The sequence below is a fragment of the Sinocyclocheilus rhinocerous genome, unplaced genomic scaffold (genome assembly GCF_001515625.1).
Source record: "Sinocyclocheilus rhinocerous isolate Xijiao unplaced genomic scaffold, SAMN03320098_v1.1 scaffold1841, whole genome shotgun sequence".
Taxonomy (NCBI): domain Eukaryota; kingdom Metazoa; phylum Chordata; class Actinopteri; order Cypriniformes; family Cyprinidae; genus Sinocyclocheilus; species Sinocyclocheilus rhinocerous.
In genome coordinates this window covers 869,759-885,464 of record NW_015666172.1, presented here as the reverse complement: position 1 = coordinate 885,464, position 15,706 = coordinate 869,759, and the positions used below count along the sequence as shown (strand labels likewise).

The 15,706-nt window shown below is 36.1% G+C and overlaps 2 protein-coding genes across 4 annotated transcripts in view; both read right to left on the bottom strand.

Moving 5' to 3' along the window:
• LOC107731878 (coronin-1B-like) overlaps positions 1-13,843 on the bottom strand; it is a 19,633-nt gene extending 5,790 nt beyond the window's left edge. The window contains exons 1-9 of the mRNA XM_016543068.1: positions 12,890-13,843; positions 10,841-11,046; positions 10,585-10,707; positions 10,132-10,261; positions 9,490-9,671; positions 8,371-8,490; positions 6,452-6,556; positions 4,138-4,278; positions 15-323 (exon numbers count right to left, since the gene is read on the bottom strand). Coding sequence (XP_016398554.1) covers positions 15-323; positions 4,138-4,278; positions 6,452-6,556; positions 8,371-8,490; positions 9,490-9,671; positions 10,132-10,261; positions 10,585-10,707; positions 10,841-11,044 — 1,314 coding nt within the window. The 5' untranslated portion in view covers positions 11,045-11,046; positions 12,890-13,843. The remainder of the gene's footprint in view (positions 1-14; positions 324-4,137; positions 4,279-6,451; positions 6,557-8,370; positions 8,491-9,489; positions 9,672-10,131; positions 10,262-10,584; positions 10,708-10,840; positions 11,047-12,889) is intronic.
• A 328-nt stretch (positions 13,844-14,171) lies between these two features.
• The window catches only part of nectin4a (nectin cell adhesion molecule 4a), a 19,450-nt gene continuing 17,915 nt past the window's right edge, over positions 14,172-15,706 (bottom strand). For 2 of the 3 annotated variants that reach the window (XM_016543134.1, XM_016543135.1), the window contains exon 11: positions 14,172-15,486. In XM_016543134.1, the coding sequence (XP_016398620.1) occupies positions 15,046-15,486 (441 nt within the window). In that variant the 3' untranslated portion in view covers positions 14,172-15,045. The remainder of the gene's footprint in view (positions 15,487-15,706) is intronic. The other variant, XM_016543136.1, reaches the window with a different exon arrangement.

Sequence of the window (15,706 nt, the reverse complement as noted above, 5' to 3'; positions counted from 1 at the left end):
AACTTGTCATTCACCTCTTTCTTTACTCTCTCTATCCCTCCATCTACATCCCCTCTTCCTTCTCTGTGGCCCAACCCCTCGCTCTCCATCTCAACTACCATAGGGTTTGGTGGCGCAGTAGTGCTGGTGGGACTAGTGTTGGTCTGAGAGAGCAGTTTGGGTCGACCCCGGAGCGTGCCGCATTTGGATGGAGGGGCCGTGTAGCCCCCGCTGAGGGAAACAAGGATTGGAGGAGCGTCCTGTCCTGCTATCCAATCTTCTGCCAGTAGAGCGGGTTCTAATCCCGCCGTATCCGGGTACAGATCCCCTTGAAACAGGTCAGACTGATTGTGGGTGGAAAAAAAAAGATCCATTTAGACAGAGGATGCAGTTGGATAAATACACCTCGGCCAGTTTAGACACCATATTGAATTTAACACAGATGAAAACGAGGCTATGAGGGACAGAATGGCACGCACTGTATAAAAGTCCTAGATCATGCCATTTTCTCAAAACTCAAACCTTTAAAAACTGTTTTACAGAGTTTTGTCTGCTTAAAGTTTTTTTTTTTCAAAAGATGTTTCATCAGCTGAACAATTGCTATGTTGTTAAACAACAATACAATCTATTGAACGCACTGTACTTCTGTCCCTCACAGCCTCGATTTCATTCCTGTCAAAACTTGTCAAAACCCTGACTGAGGTCTATATGCCAGTGAGTAGTTTACTAAGGGGCAGTTGAAAAGATTTTCTTACTTCCTCTTTCACAAAGGCTCCAAAAATACAGCAGTGCGGCATTACCCAGAATACAAAAAATACCTGCAATATGCTAATTCCAGCAAATTCATGTAAGTTTCCCATTTTATTTCTGTTTTTCTTTCAGTTCACCCAAAAATGGAAAATCTGTCATAATTTTCTCATCCTCATGTCATTCCAAAGCCGTAAGACTTTTTTTCTTATGAGTAAATGATGACAGAATTGACATTTTTGAGTGAATTATCCCTTTAAAGAGTGTTAAGTGAGGGAAGTATGACGTTTGTTTATTTTTACAAACTGAGCAAATTCATTTTCTGTGGCAATGAATTTGTGACAGCATCTGTACATTTCCATGATGAGTGACAAAAATAAATACTACACATTTTTTTACCCTTTTTTTATTGTGCAGTTTTTGTCAAGGTTCAACTTTCAGTCATTTTCAAAAGCGATTTCTACTCTGAAGTATCAGGATAACTTAATAATTGAAGTAATGGGGCATCTGATGGGGAAAATGGTATTACTTTAATATTTTTCAAATATCAGCCAGCAAATTTGGGTCTGTCCAGTGTTTTGTTTTGAAACAAATGATGTCATTCCTCAATATGTCAACATGAGTCAATATGAGCATTTCATCACCATCTGAACATATTTTTGGAACAAACTGGAGGCAATATGGCTGATAGCTGCCTTACAACAAGGGGAGACCCAAGCAAGAGAGCATTTACAGTATGGTATTTTTCAGTGAACGTCCTGTCTCAGCCTAATCTTGCAAAGCATTTAAAACAGAAATTCAACACCTCTATCAGAACCAAAGGTCTTGTAGATCATTGTTTCACAGTCTGGATATGGATCTCTGCTTGTTTGCAATGCAAGGGTAAATAAAGAACTGATGTTTGAATAAGTAAAAGCGTTTTCTTTACTCAAAAACACTATGTCTATAAAGGCTAATGCCCTCTAGTTGTAGCCAGTTTACTTTTGTACGTTTTAAATATCCTGTGCATAGAGGTCCATCTTTTATATCATGAGATTTTGGCCAAATGTATTACAGGGTTTCTGCAGGATTTTTAAGCTCAAATTTAAGACTTTTTAAGACCTGCACAAATAAAATTAATACCATGAGCGGGGTAGGGCAATGTCTATAGTAACACATTAAACTGTAAAATGACTGTAAAAAGCATGATTTACAGTTCAGATACAAGTTTTTACAAAAACAAAGTTTTATAAAATGATACACTTCACATTTCAGCCTTTAAACCATTTTTAATAAAATGGATGAGTCAAAAAGTATTAATTATTATATTAATTTAAACAATGATTATCAATAAATTATTATATTAATTAAATAACATATAAATACATTTTACTGTTTAGATTTTTATAATGCATTATCTTATCGATCCACTAGTTGACATTTACAGCTCTGCGTGTTTGCAGGGTAAAAACATGGGTCGATTTTCACATTGGTCTGAACAAAAACAACCCCAATACTGTGTTCCTGCAATACCAGAGGCTGCAGTTTCAGGGCCGCAGTTCTCCTAGGACCCTTTTTTTTCAAATCAAATCAAATCAAAGTTTATTTATAGAGCACTTTTTTAAAACAGCAATTGTTTTCCAAAGTGCTGTACAAGCATAATCAAAGTAAAACAATTCTACACATAACAAAAATAACAAACAATAACAATAACCGAATACAAAAAAACTAAAAAGCTGTGCAAAACAGTTCATTGTGCTGTTGGATGTTGTAAACTAGTATTCAAATTATTTAACATTTATTTATGTACCAATAAACTCACTAATTTGTACCGCATAGGCTACATACAAAAAAAAAAATTATAAAAAAACAAACAATAGGGTCCTAGAAATGCGGTCCTAAAATTGTAGCCTCCATTATTGCAGGAATACCCTACTCCAATAAAACAGGCTCATTGAAAATGCACATTCATTCTCTGCCAGCAGGAGGTGCTTTTGGAACAGCAGAAATATAGCAGTTTCCCCGGTAACGGCAGAACACAAATCAGCACCGGACTTTGAAACATGCAGAGCTCATGTTTATTTAATGAAATAATAGTTTAATCGTCACATTCAGCCATATCGCAATTCTGGTCTTTCCGTCCCAAAATTTAAGACCTCCTGAAATCATAATTAAGACTTTCTTGTACAATTTAAGACTTTTTAAGGACCCGCAGAAACCCTGTATTAAACAACAAGAAAATCTGAGCTTCCATATAGCTACAATAAACTTTATAACCTGTACATTGATGAAAATGTAATGCGATGCACATACTGAGCATGATTTTCATAAAATGTTAAGTGCAAGGGTCTGATCATACAGGTGCATCTCAATAAATTAGCGAAAGATTTTTAGCGACTAACACTTACTTCAGTTTGTTTCTCACACAAAGCTACTGTACAGCTTCAAAACATTTGGAATTATATTGCAGGAGTGGTATAAACTACTTTTATAGTTCTTTTTGTCATTTTTGAAGCTTGAAAGCATCTTGTTAATATATGCCTATGTTGTATGGAAGAGAATTTCCGCATAAAGTGTGGGGTCTTGTAAGATTTTTTCTCTTTTAGGAAAGAAATTGATACTTTTATTCAGCAAGCATGCATTCATTTATGAAAAAGTAACAATAAAGACATTTAAAATGTTATTTCTATTTTTATTTAAAATATATATAATGAATATTATATTAAATTATGAATAATAAAATATTCTTTAGCACCAAATCAGCAAATATTAGAATGCTTTTTGAAGGATCATGTGACACTAAAGACTGGTGTAATGGCTGCTGAAAATTATTTATAATTTAAAGTTTAATATATTTTAAAATATATTAAAATAGAAAACTGTTATTTTAAATTGTAATAATATGTCAGAGAATGAATGTTTTACAGTATCTTTGATTAATAAAAATGCAGTCTTGGTGAGCCTTTTTCAAAAACATTAAAAATGTAATTAAAAATTGTATTTAAAAACACAAAAAAAATCAACTTTTAAAGTAGTAATATACTATATGTATGTTGTAAAGTGAATATTCTTCAATTTTTTTTTTTTGGTGTGTTCCATGGAAGAAAGAATGGAATCACATGCAGGTGAGAAAATATTTTCATTTTCCTTTTTTGTGAACTATTCTTTAACTTCCCATTTGCTCAGTTTTATATTTCTTAGTCAAGCACTCTGGCCAAATAACCTGTCAAACAGAACAAACAACTTTTGCACTAAGCAAAAGACTGAAAATGGAGTTGCCACTCACATGTTTTCAGGGCATTCATTAAGGCAAATGAAATGCAATCAAATCCACACCAAAATGGGATTAAATGGAAAGAATCACAAAATCAAGCAATGACAAATATGATTACACTGTCTTAAAGTAACACACTAGTTCAGTTCACACCTTGCTATTTCACACTTGTTGACATCTACTCCTCGTTTGCTTAGGAAACCAGCACCTCTCTGCGGCTCCTTACTGCTGTACAGACTCAGGAAATGAACATACGGTGACTCATCTGTCACCTCAAAGTAACGAATAGTACAATCCCCCTGTGAGAGAGAGACAGTTGTGTTAGAGCTCATTGACAACATTGAATTTAATCAATTATCGGTTATACTTTTATTACACATGCCTATGAGGAAACAAGTACCCTGGTATATATCAAAGTACCACGGTATTTAAATCTAATACCATCACTGTGCCATTTACCACCACTTCATTCTTGCATATTCAAAATCTCATACAAAAAAGATCAAAATTTGGGGTCAGTAAGATTTTTATTTTATTTTTTTAAGAAATTAAAATTGTTATTCATTAAGGATGCATTAAATTTGATCAAAAGTGAGTAATGTAACAAAAAAAAAAGTCAATTTCAAATAAATGCTGTTCTTTTGTTATTAATAAAAGAATCCTGGAAAAATTTATCACAGTTTCCACAAAAATATTATGCAGCACAACTGTTTTCAATATTTAGAATAATAAGAAATGCTGAATGATCATGTGACACTGAAGACTGGAATAATGGTTGCTAAAAATTCAGCTTCAACATTATAGGAATAAATTATATTTTAAAGGGTTAGTTCACCCAAAAATGAAAATTAGCCCATAAATTACTCACCCTCAAGTCATCCTAGGCGTATATGACTTTCTTCTTTCAGACGAATCCAGTCGGAGTTATATTAAAAATTGTCTTTGCCACTCAGCGGGTGTTGCATGCATCAGTCCAAAAGAAGTTAAATAAAAAGCGCCCATCCATAAAAAAAAGTGTTGAAAAAAAGTGTCAAAGTGCCATTAAACAGCTTGAAAGATCAAAGACCATTTTTAATATAACTCCAACTGGATTTGTCTGAAAGAAGAAAGTCATATACACTTAGGATGACTTGAGGGTGAGTAATTTATGGGCTAATTTTCATTTTTGGGTGTACTAAAATATATTACAATAGAAAAGTTACTTCACATTGTAATAATATTTCACAATAATACAGTTTTACTGTATTTTGATCAAATAAACGAAGCCTCAGTGAGTTTTTAACAAAAATCTTACTGACTCCAAACTTTTAAATGGTAGTGTATTTATGTTTACTGTATGTGAATAAGGAAAACTACGCAGGCAGTGAGTGCGTTTACATGTACAACAATACTCCGATTTTAATACGATTAAGACAATACTCTGATTAAGAATCTACCATGTAAACAGAGATTTTTGATTACCTTAATCCGGCTAAAGTCATATTCGAAGTAAACAGAAATCGAATTAATACATGTGGAGTATTCCTATTTTAGTCGCATTACTGAAGTGCAGTATAGACACATAAACACCTTAATCACATTATTACCATCGTGTAGGACTTTTCGTCGCATTTTGCGACAGGATACACACACGGCAGTGGTCAACTGTTTGACGGCAAATAAAGAGCTTCAACACCGCCATCGTCTGTATGCACGTACAAATAATTAACTGCACTTGAAGCTTTCATAAAATTAAAAATGAAACACCCAAAACTGTACATGGCATCATCACGAAGACGAACTATATGTTTATACGTGAAATTACGGAGGGGATGTCGGATGGCGTCACGTGGGACGTAATGACGTGTGCCATTAATCGAACTATGTACTATAACATGTAAAACGGGAACATGAAAGGAATATTCTAAAAGCAACTCATGTAAACACCATTATCATAATATTGGCTTATTTAGAATAAGGTAAACAATTAGATTACTGATGTCCATGTAAACGTAGTCAGTGATTGTGCCAGACAGGTTTTCTGTAAACAGCATGTTTCAGTGCAAGTTCATATCTCTGTTGCTGGAGAAACCTGTCGTGCAGCAGTTAAGAGGTGATAGGGCAGTGGTTCTCAATTCCAGTCCTCGCATACCACCGCTCTGCACATTTTGCATGCCTCTCTTATTTAACAAACCTTATTCAGATAACCAGCTCGTTAGAAAAGAGCTTCATGCATGAACTGTGTTCCGATTGACACGGTCCCTACACAGTGTTCACTGCTCTCTACTCCCTGAGCACAGGAAATCCGTTGAAGTTTACTTCACTTCGGAACATTCATCCACAGATTTGCGCTACGCCACAGCCAGAGCGGCACTCATGGTCGAATAGAACAAATGTCTGAAGTGATAAGAGATACATAGAAAATGTGCAGAGGGGTGGTACGAGGACTGGTATTGAGAACCACTGTGATAGGGTAAAGCTGGGTAATCCTACCTTGCCGCACAAGTAAACCATGTTGGTGTCTGGGTCATAGAATGGAAGAAGAACTCCGTTACTGGTGTCCATTTCCTGAGTAACCATTGGCTCAGAAAGATCTCTCTGAAATACAAAGAATGACAGAGGTAGTCACATACTGACTAGGTTATCAAAACATAAAGTACTATTTCATGCTCAGTAACTGCACCAGACAGTCCCGGGGCTATAGTGTTTTCCAGACGGGCTATTTTGAATACAGGGATCCCGCAGGTACTTAAAAACTCTTCAATTTAGTTGTATCAAATTTAAGGCCATAAAAGTCTTGAATACTTTACATGGTATAAGAAAAGTCTTAATTATAATTTCAAAAGGTCTTAAATTTGGGGACAGAAAGACAATTGCGATATAGCTTAATGTGGCGGGTGTTTTTTTATATGAATGTATGAAACGACTGTCTTCAGAAAAGTTTACATTTTCAACTTTTTTAAATAAGTTATACTAGATTCAACTCATGTTTTTAAGTCAGTTTAATGTAATTTAAGTTGAAATGACTTATACAGCTAAACTGATTACCTTAAAAATTTAAGGGAGCAACTTTTTTTTTTACAATGCAGATTCGTGATTTGCATTTTCAATAAGTCCGTCTGCTGTTTTTGTTCAGAACAATGCGAAAATTGACCCATATTTTTACACAGCAAACACGCAGTTGTAAATGTGAAAGAAGCTAATGTGCCTTCTACAAATCTAAACAATTAAGACACTAATATATATACATTTTTGTTTTAAATATAATAATGTATACGTTTGACTCATCCCTTTTCTTAAAGGGATCCCTTTTGGTTTAAAGGCTGAAATGTGATGTTTATCATTTTATAAATAGAGTTTTTATTTTTGTGAAAACCTGTATGTGAACTGTAAATCATGTAATTTTACAGTTTAAGATGTTACCATAGACATTGCCCTACCCTGCTCATACATTGTTAATTTTATTTGTGCAGGTCTTAAAAAGGGTCATAGGGACACTTTTTATTTGGGCTAGTTAAATTCATTTCGGGCTACCAAAATCTGAAGCCCTGCATCTGATAGACCTATATTAAAAATAACTATATTGATTGACTGATTCTCTATATTGATAATTTTATGTCAACTAAGATCATTTGTGAGTCTCTGATTACTCATGTGTCCTGAAGCTACTAAACTGAGGGAGTCTGAGCATATGTTTGCACTTCCACAAAATAAAAACTAGAAAATGCAAGCTTGTCAAGACACATTTGAATGTTGACTTGACAGAACTTTGTCTGAAAGCTGAAAAAGTCTTGACATTTTAAGGTTACCTGGGCCTTCTGAAGTTTAATACTTTAGCAATTTGAATAGTAATTTGAAGTCTGAAGGTTACATGAGCCTTGCACTTGCATTACTAAGCCATTGCTAAAGTTTTCTGAGTGGTTGGCAATTGCTAAGTGGTGGTATTTCGGGCATTACAAGTGGTTGCTAAGGTTGTTGCTAGGGTGTTCTGGACGAACTCGGTCATTATTATGATATTAGCAGTTGCTAAGGCATTCTGGGGGGTTGCTAGACAGTAGCTTGAGTGCTGAGAGTGGATGCTAGGGCATGATTACTCAGATGGTTGCTAGGGTGTTCTGCGAGGTTGCTAAGTGGAATTTAAATTGAATATTGGTAGCAAACTGGAATTCATATTCAAGTTTTCATTGACGGAAGTTAAAATTAAATGGAAAAAAATTAAAATAAATCCATTTGACTGTTCTAAGTGGTATTGTTTATAAAATACACTATGGTTCAAAACTTTGGGATTGGTTAGTAGAAAGATCAATCAAGTTTCTATTAACAGATTAATGCTTCACCTCAGTCTCTAAAGGATAATTCCTGCTGACCAAACAAAAGAGGACCAACCATTTTCCTCTACAAAATGTTCTTACCGTGTCCCAGAGGGCAAGCTGTCTCTCGCTCATGCGACTGAAGCCGGTTGTCAGGATTTTCCCATCAGCCAGAAACACGGCCCTCATCGGCCTGGTGCCCTCATGAGCCTTCTCCCGCACCTAAATGTGAGACGATGTCAAACAACAACAAAAAAAATCACATATCTGTGCAAAAACACTGACCTGAAGGTCATTTACAGATTCCTAAGTGATCTGATGCAGAAGAAAAGGACGGCTGCAAAGCCTAAACTAACTGGAAACTTTTATGTTTAGAGGCAGCCACAAAATTTTTTTTTTTTAAATTGATTTAAAATATTAATTCCCTAATATTCTATTCATACACAATTCCACAAGTCTGTCATATCTCAAACAGAACTGCAGTGACATGTGGCAGACCAGTAATGCTAATCTTCCAATGAATATGAATGCTTTCATTTGGTTAAAACAATTAATTATTAAGATCACATTCTATTTTGATCGATTTCCCCTCAGCTGATCCCTTGGAAATCCACACATGCTAAAAGCTCATCGTGGACACGTCCCACCTAGAACAAAACAGCTGCTGCTCTCATGTAGACGCCTGAGATCACTAACAGCAGAAACATCCAGATTAAAGAGCGGATTCTGTCCAGCAGCTGTCAGGCCACTCAATAAACATTCTTAGAATAATCCTGTTAGTCCTCAGGTGCACTTAATGTCCATGTTTACATTGTACACCTGTATCATCTTGGCCTAAGGAATATTCAAACTACTACACTAAAATCTGCTGTATCTAGAATGATTTCTGAAGGATCATGTGACACTGAAGACTGGAGTAATGATGCTGAAAATTCATCTTCACATCACAGGAATAAATTACATTTTAAAATATATTACAATAGAAAACAGTTCTTTTAAATAGAAATAATATTTCATAGTATTACAGCTTTAACTGCATTTTTTTAAATAAATCAAATAAATACAGCCTTGGTGAGCATGAGAGACCTTTTTCCGAAATATTTTGAAAATCTAACGCCAAACTTGTGAATGGTACTGTATCGGTCTGTGTATTTCTTCACAAAGCCCCGGTTGGGAAACCCTGATACAGAAACTTAAGGATTCAGAAACTAACCGGCTGACCTTAAGAACTGTTCCACGCCGGGGATCAATGACTCGTAAGGCTTTGTCTTTACAGGTGGTGCACAGGACGCTGCCCTCACGGTTCCAGCTCACGCTGTATATCAGGTCTGGATGGACATCACTCAGCTGGTACACCACCTCCCCGGTGCCCACATCCCACACACACAGGACATTATCACATCCTAGAACATGGGCAAGCAAGATCAAAGATGGTCAAAAGGTCAGCAAAAAAAACATTTTGCCAGTTTAAGAGCTAAGATTTGCATCTCAGATATTTACATGCCAATGCAAATCAATCCAAAGCCACCTTCCTTTGTCTGGTCGTGCACAAGCCTTTAAATCAATCTTTGCATCAAACGGTTCAGTTTTAGATCAGAGATTTATTTATGTTACTTCTTTACATGTAGGTGTGTAGACATCTGAGATCAGCTTATTTATTTTTAATCGATTGACAGCTCTATTGTCTTTTCATTACTTTGAAGGTGCACAAAGCCATCAAACAAGTCCAACATCCAAACTTAGGGCTTGATAAACGATTTAAGTCACCAGAATTAGAGCACGCGCCAAAAATAGAGTGTGCCAGAACAGACTTAATCCAAGCACTGTGAGCCGGCAAAGTATATACACAAAGGAAGAGCTTACCTGCAGTCAACAGGATATTGAGAGCAGAAGGGTGCCAGGCCAGGATGCCCACTCTTTTACTGTGGCCCTCAAGAGTCACAACAGCTTCAGACATGGGAGATGTAAGACCTCCGTCAGGAATCTGCCAAATCTGTTATGCAAAAATACGGCACATGTCTTTTTAGATACACGAGTTAATCTTCAGTGTCACAGGATCCTTCAGAAATCATTCTAATATGCTGATTTGGTGCTCAAGAAACATTTCCTATTATTATCAATGTTGAAAACAGTTGGGCTGCTTCATATTTCTTGTGGAAATTGTGATATTTAGGCCTACCCAACTGCTAAAACACGCACATTCAACAAAACTAACATTATGCACCATGTGAAGCCCCAGTGATGCTATATTAATGCAATAAATAGTTATATGACAGTAACTGACGTGTATGTTTTGTTAAAGGGAATGAAACAAACTTTGACAGTGCAGTCCTCTGAGGCACTGGCAATAACATTGTCATCATGTGGGCACCACTGCACATCCAGCACTGGAGCGGCATGACCGCACACGGTCGGGGTGTTCTGGTCCACTCGACCGCTCTAGTGGTAAGAGACACAGAAACTATGTGAGCAGAACCAGTTTGATTATGCAAATGATGTAAAATGCCAACTATAAATCCTTAGGGCATATTTAAGGCATTGTTATTGCTATTGTTATTGAATGCACGCCAACCTTGGCCAGCGGTAGCACAAGAAAGGCTCCGCCTCCTCCGGCCTCAATGACAACAGCAATGAACTTCGGATTGGCAGCGCACAGTGGACCGTCCCATGTCACGCGTGATACTCTGACATCATCAAGGCAATGCTCAGCCTTCCAAGCCTGGGCAAACACATGCCTGAACTTACTCTGCCTGACAACACCCCTCCTGAAGGACATGGCTGTGGGAAGAATAGTGGTATATACAGTTAGTAGATGTCATTAATAAATAAATGAATCATGAAATATCATTATATGAGTATAACAGAGCAAATAAATTGTGTTAACAAATCATAAAATAACATAGACATCAAGTTTAAATGGACATAGTGACAATAAGAGAGCAAAAACCCAATTGCAATCTGGTATGCAAATACATGCAAGAAAAAAAGACCAATCACAATTCAGTATGCAAATATTGCATTGACATCAATGCGTCAATGGGAAATTTTCAGACTTCAATCATAAATTTCTTAAATCACTTATGAATACCTAGAATACCTCCCAGCAAGCTGAAATTTATGTTATACTCACATTTATTTTTAAATGTTCTGTGCAGCTATTAAAAATACCATAATTATTGTCCGACAAAAAAATACAGTTCATTGAACACAAGTTGTCATTTTGTGACCCAGAAGTGGAGCATGTTGTCACACTAGATTTAAAGGTTATTATAGGCTTTTGAACAAGATTTAAATAGGATAATACCAGTAACGGCAAAAAATGCAAAAGATTCCGTACAAATGTACAAATATTTCTATTTCAAATAATGCTGTTTTTTTTTTATTTGGTGAGCATAAGAGACTTCTTTCAAAAACATGAAAATAAAAATATTATTCCAATTAATTATATAAACCTTGGTTTATTTTTGGCAATAATCTCAAAAATGCTGGCAATAATATGGTGTATAAAATATGTGATATTATCTTATATTTCAGTTCTATTGACCACTAGGCTATTAGGTCAGATAGGCTTAAGTATTGAGGTAAAAGTGAGAGCCCCTCTTGTCCAATGAAACTCTAGAAAGCTGCAGCTCTCACGTGTCTGTGACTGCGCAGGGATGAACATGACACAGCTCAAGTCAGAAACCACAAACCATTACCTTCCATTACACATTTACATTCTAATGAAATCTATTGACTATATATTTGGACTCCAAATATAGAGTCAATAGATTTCATTAGAATGTAAATGTGTAATGGATTTTGGACAACTCAACCCTCCCTTTTTTCTTTAATGTGATAAAACTATAATCAATAAAGCCATGCCAAACAGTAAAACGAACCGTAAACATCCCAATATAAATAGCTTACAACTTTGTTCATCCTAAAGCTGTGACATGTGAACTGTGGTCTAAAGGTGCTTTCTAGGAGCGAGTTTTCATTGGACAACTGCAACCACTGCAAATCCTGCAATCTTCTTTATTCTTTTACATGGGTCAGTGACATTACACTATTTTTCTCTGGATCAATTAAGTTATTCAAAAATACATTGAAAAAGCAATTCATACTAAAATGAAAACACATTTCTATTATGATTTTAAATTCTGAATTACAAAATCATGGTGGAATTTTAAAAAGTATTTCTTTTAAAAGTTGCATAAGTAGTTTTATTATTATAAGCTATGGTTTTAAACTATTATTATTGGGGGAGGGGGGGATTGTTTGTCAAGAATCAACGTGGTAACCAATATGCAGGAATCTAAAAAAAAAAAAACGCAGGAATTTAATTTAATGTCAGTGGTCACACTTTCATTAAATTGTATAATTGTAGCATAATTGTAGAAAATTGTATAAACTTTTTATTTTATTTTATATTTTTGTAGTGTAACCACGTAACCAATATGAATACAAAGATTACATGTACGTGTTTTATACTAGATTTATATATAGTATTGTTCAATAATTAAATTAAATCAAGGGCCGTGAGCGCATAAATGCGGAAGACAAAACACATTCTGTAAATGTAACTGCAAAAATGACATGAATGACATATGAGCTGTTACATTCATTCAGTCCACTGTACCTCTGCTTGAGGGTTTCCTTCTTTCCTTTCTTCCCTGTTCCTTTTCTTAGAAAAACCTGCTAAAATGAATAAAGCGATTCCGGTAAATATGATCTATAAAAATGCAGTGATCTTTAGAAACTACACTAATCCTTGCAGTGTGTCGTTATCGCCGGGATATTCTGCATGGTCAGGTGGAACAAATGTGTCCAGGCAATTTTAGCAGGCATCGACAAATTAATCCATATTATCAGGGAAAACAAATGCACAATTGTATATTTCAAAAGATATACAAAGCTTTTGAACAAAACTGTAGTTAAGGAAGTTAAAATAAATCAGGAAGAGCGTCGACACCAGTGAAGGAGAAAAGATGATGGGTGGTAAATTCCTCAGCGAATGTGCCTAGAATTAAAAGCAGCGATGTGTGAAGCTCGCTATGGTGAGCAGTCAACAACACAATGGACGGCGAAACGCCTTCTGACGAAATAAAAGTCCCGTTCCGGGCTCTTTGTGACTACTCAAAATTGCATTATTTAAAACAGTGAACGATGTACTACTAGCCTAGAGTTAATTAAAGCCTGTGTCTAGCGCATGTTCTCCACTTGCAAAAAGATATTAATTTAAAGCACTATTTAATAAAACATTTCATATATTTTTTTTTCTTTTTGTGAGGAAACCTGCTGGCAAAAATATAATTGCCATTTGCAAGGTATCACCTGTTTCATCTTCTTCCACATTTAGAGCCAGTTTTAGTAAATTTGATAACTTTAACTGCAATGCAATTCTATGCAGAATGACAGTGGAGTAAAAAGACCTGCGACTGAAAAGCAGGTTTAAATTCAAAATAAAAGTCAAAACAAACGTTCCTAAAATTATTCATAAATATATGTTTCCTGCACTAACAGCCAAGCACTGGGTACCAAGGTAATAGCTTACACTAAAATACCAGTTTATACAATTGTTATTGAACTTATTGTTAATATTAGGAATGGGAAACATAACAAATTATTATAATTTTCCATTCATTCTCTCTCTCTCTCTCTCTCAGTGGTGGCTAATACCAAAGTACTCACAGTTTTATTGCAGCAATTTGGTGTTAATTATGGTTAATACGGTAAAAAAAAAAAAAAAAAAAGTTTCTTATCACACCTCAGATTGTGCTGTTCAAATTTAGGCTGAAAAGCACTGAACAATGTCCCGATTCAACATTGCGTTTTTTGATATTAATCTAACATGCATACACGCAGTTGTTAGGGATGATTTAATAACCCCCATACACTGCAGTGAATTAAATACACCAAAGTTACCATCAGGACCCATGGCTTTATATTTTGTAAGATAGAAAGATCACAGGAGTATCTCAGGAGCTTGCGGTAATACTACCCGCTTATTAAAACTAAATACATTTACTAGTACATAATGAAGTATAAATCTTCTCGTGTGTTTGCGCACACCTGGCGAATAAAGCTAATTCTGATAAATGTTGTAAACAACGACAATGACATTCTGTGAACACGCAGGAGCCGTTTTCATAACATGGTAATGCCATACTTCATAATACTATTCATGCAGTGGGTAGTTTCCAGTCAAAATACATAATACACACATATATTCAAAGAATATGTCTAAACACCATTTGTACACCTCTGGATTACAGACATCAAGATCAAAAAGTCACAGTGAAGGATTAACTCGCCAGAAAAGAGTTCATGTAGTATTTTCTCCATCAACAGTAATTCAAGTGAAGCCTTAGGTTGCAATAATAATAATAAAAAAAGATCTTAATTCCATTCCCTGGTCACACAGAGGAGCTCAACTCTGGCGGATTCCAGTTAATCTGTACCTGAAACACATGTTGTGACCCATAATACTCAAGCGTCCCAGTTCCAGAATACACAGTGGATTATGCAATTATTTGAGGAACTGTTTGAGTAATGCTGGTATTGTTTAGCAGGTTTTAGTGTAGATGATGGCCATTCTGTCCATGTTTTGCCACCTTGAGAAAGTATTCATATAGAAGTTCAACCAAAAGATCTATTTTCAGGTTAGTTGTCCAGACACAGCCTTTTGGAGAGCGAAATTACAGAGGAACACATCCTTCTGTTGTAATATCAACTGTGTTTATGTGGCTTTGTGATGACTTTGTCTTGCGATAAAGACGTTTCCAAACAAACCCTCTAAACGATCTGAGCTTTGTGGATAGTTGGGCTATGTGGTGGAAGGAAAAGTGTTGTGTGGGCCGGGAGCAGGATGTTATTGGGTTTCGACTTGGGCCGCAGTGTGCCGTTAGTGCGCTCAAAATGACTGGATAGCGCCTCAGATATCTGAGAACTCGCCGTCTCGCTGCCGCCGTTTTCATAACCGTCAGGCTCCATTAAACCTCTGTGGACTCCTGAATCCGTAGGGCTCACAGAATCTTCTTCCTCCTCATCTGTAAGAGTCGGGTACGTGGATATTAAGGGCGAATTATGCCCTCTGCTGCACCCTCTGCTACTTCCTCCTGACTGTGGCCTCCCCTCTGCTGGGAGAATGGCGCTGCCGTTCCGAGACTGGACAATTTCAATAGCCTGTTCCATTGAATAAGAAGAGGGGTGGAGAGGAGGGAGAAGATGGGTTTCCTGAATAGCATAATTGTAAATATGTGATTATGAGCATTCTTACATGCACAATTATTTGATAAAGCATGAAATAGGCGTATCGTTTCCCACATGTGCTGTACGCCGTAGACCAATCACAACAGACTAGGCCATCTGACCAATCAGAGCAGAGCAGGCTCACGGAAAGGAATCTTTGAACTGCTTCGAACGAATCGTTTGAGAATCGCTGGAAAATGAGGTG